General features: G+C 44.0%; 1 protein-coding gene across 1 annotated transcript; it reads left to right on the top strand.

Moving 5' to 3' along the window:
- Positions 1-478: 478 nt before the first annotated feature.
- Positions 479-739, top strand: EMH_0100600 (uncharacterized protein; the record flags this gene model as incomplete). The annotated part of the gene is made up of 1 exon (XM_038022192.1): positions 479-739. One exon carries the CDS (start codon positions 479-481, stop codon positions 737-739), a length of 261 nt encoding a protein of 86 aa, XP_037878046.1.
- Between the last annotated feature and the right edge of the window lie 222 nt (positions 740-961).

Below are 961 nucleotides of genomic sequence, written 5' to 3'. Positions count from 1 at the left end.
ACACCGCAGGAGGAGACAGATGGGTTTGTATGGTGTGGGGTGTATGTACAGCACAAAAGGAGACAGCAGCGGGTGATAATAGAAGGGAAAGAAGGAGAAATGCACGACAGAGAGAGACAGAAAGAGACAGAAAAAAAAAAGATAAAAAAAAAAATAAAAAAAAAAACAGAGACAGACAGAGACACAACACAGATACAGATACAGACAGAGACAGCCATAAAGAGACAAAGATATATAAAGGGATAGAGACAGCAACAGAGAGACAGAAAGAGAGACAGAGAAAGAAACAGAGACAAAAAAGGAGACAGATACAGCAGCAGAGACATAGATGCAGCAGCAGAAGAGCAGCAGGAGACAGAAGCAGCAACAGACACACAAACGGAGACAGAGACAGAGACAGGAGACAAAAAGAAACAAAAAAGAGACAGATGTACAGTTAAGCAAATTAAGATAAATCCCAGGGATATAAGTATTGCATATGGAGAAAGAAAAGAGGAGACAGGAAACAGAGGAGACAGAAGAGAGGAGACAGAAGAGAGGAGACAGAGGAAAGGAGACAGAAGGGAGGAGACAGGAGACAGGAGACATGCGAAAGGAGACAGGAGACAGAAGAGAGGAGACAGGAGACAGAATAGAGGAGACGGAAGAGAGGAGAGAAGAGACAGAAGACAGAAGAGAGGAGACAGGAGACAGAAGAGACAGGAGACAGAGGAGAGGAGACAGAAGAAAGGAGACATAAGAGAAGAGACAGGAGACAGAAGAGAGAAGAGAGGAGACAGGAGACAGGAGACAGAGGAGACAGGAGACAAGAGACAGAGAAGACAGGAGACAGGAGACAGAAGAGAGGAGACAGGAGACAGAGGAGACAGAAGAGAAAGGAGACAGCACCTGTATATATATATATATATATATATATATTACACTATCACGAGCTGCCTATACACCTGAACACACCTATGCC

This window comes from Eimeria mitis, genomic scaffold (assembly GCF_000499745.2).
Source record: "Eimeria mitis Houghton genomic scaffold, Emh_scaff11694, whole genome shotgun sequence".
NCBI classification, from domain to species: domain Eukaryota; phylum Apicomplexa; class Conoidasida; order Eucoccidiorida; family Eimeriidae; genus Eimeria; species Eimeria mitis.
The sequence above is the reverse complement of the archived record's forward strand: the minus strand, read 5'-3'. Positions and strand labels throughout refer to the sequence as shown.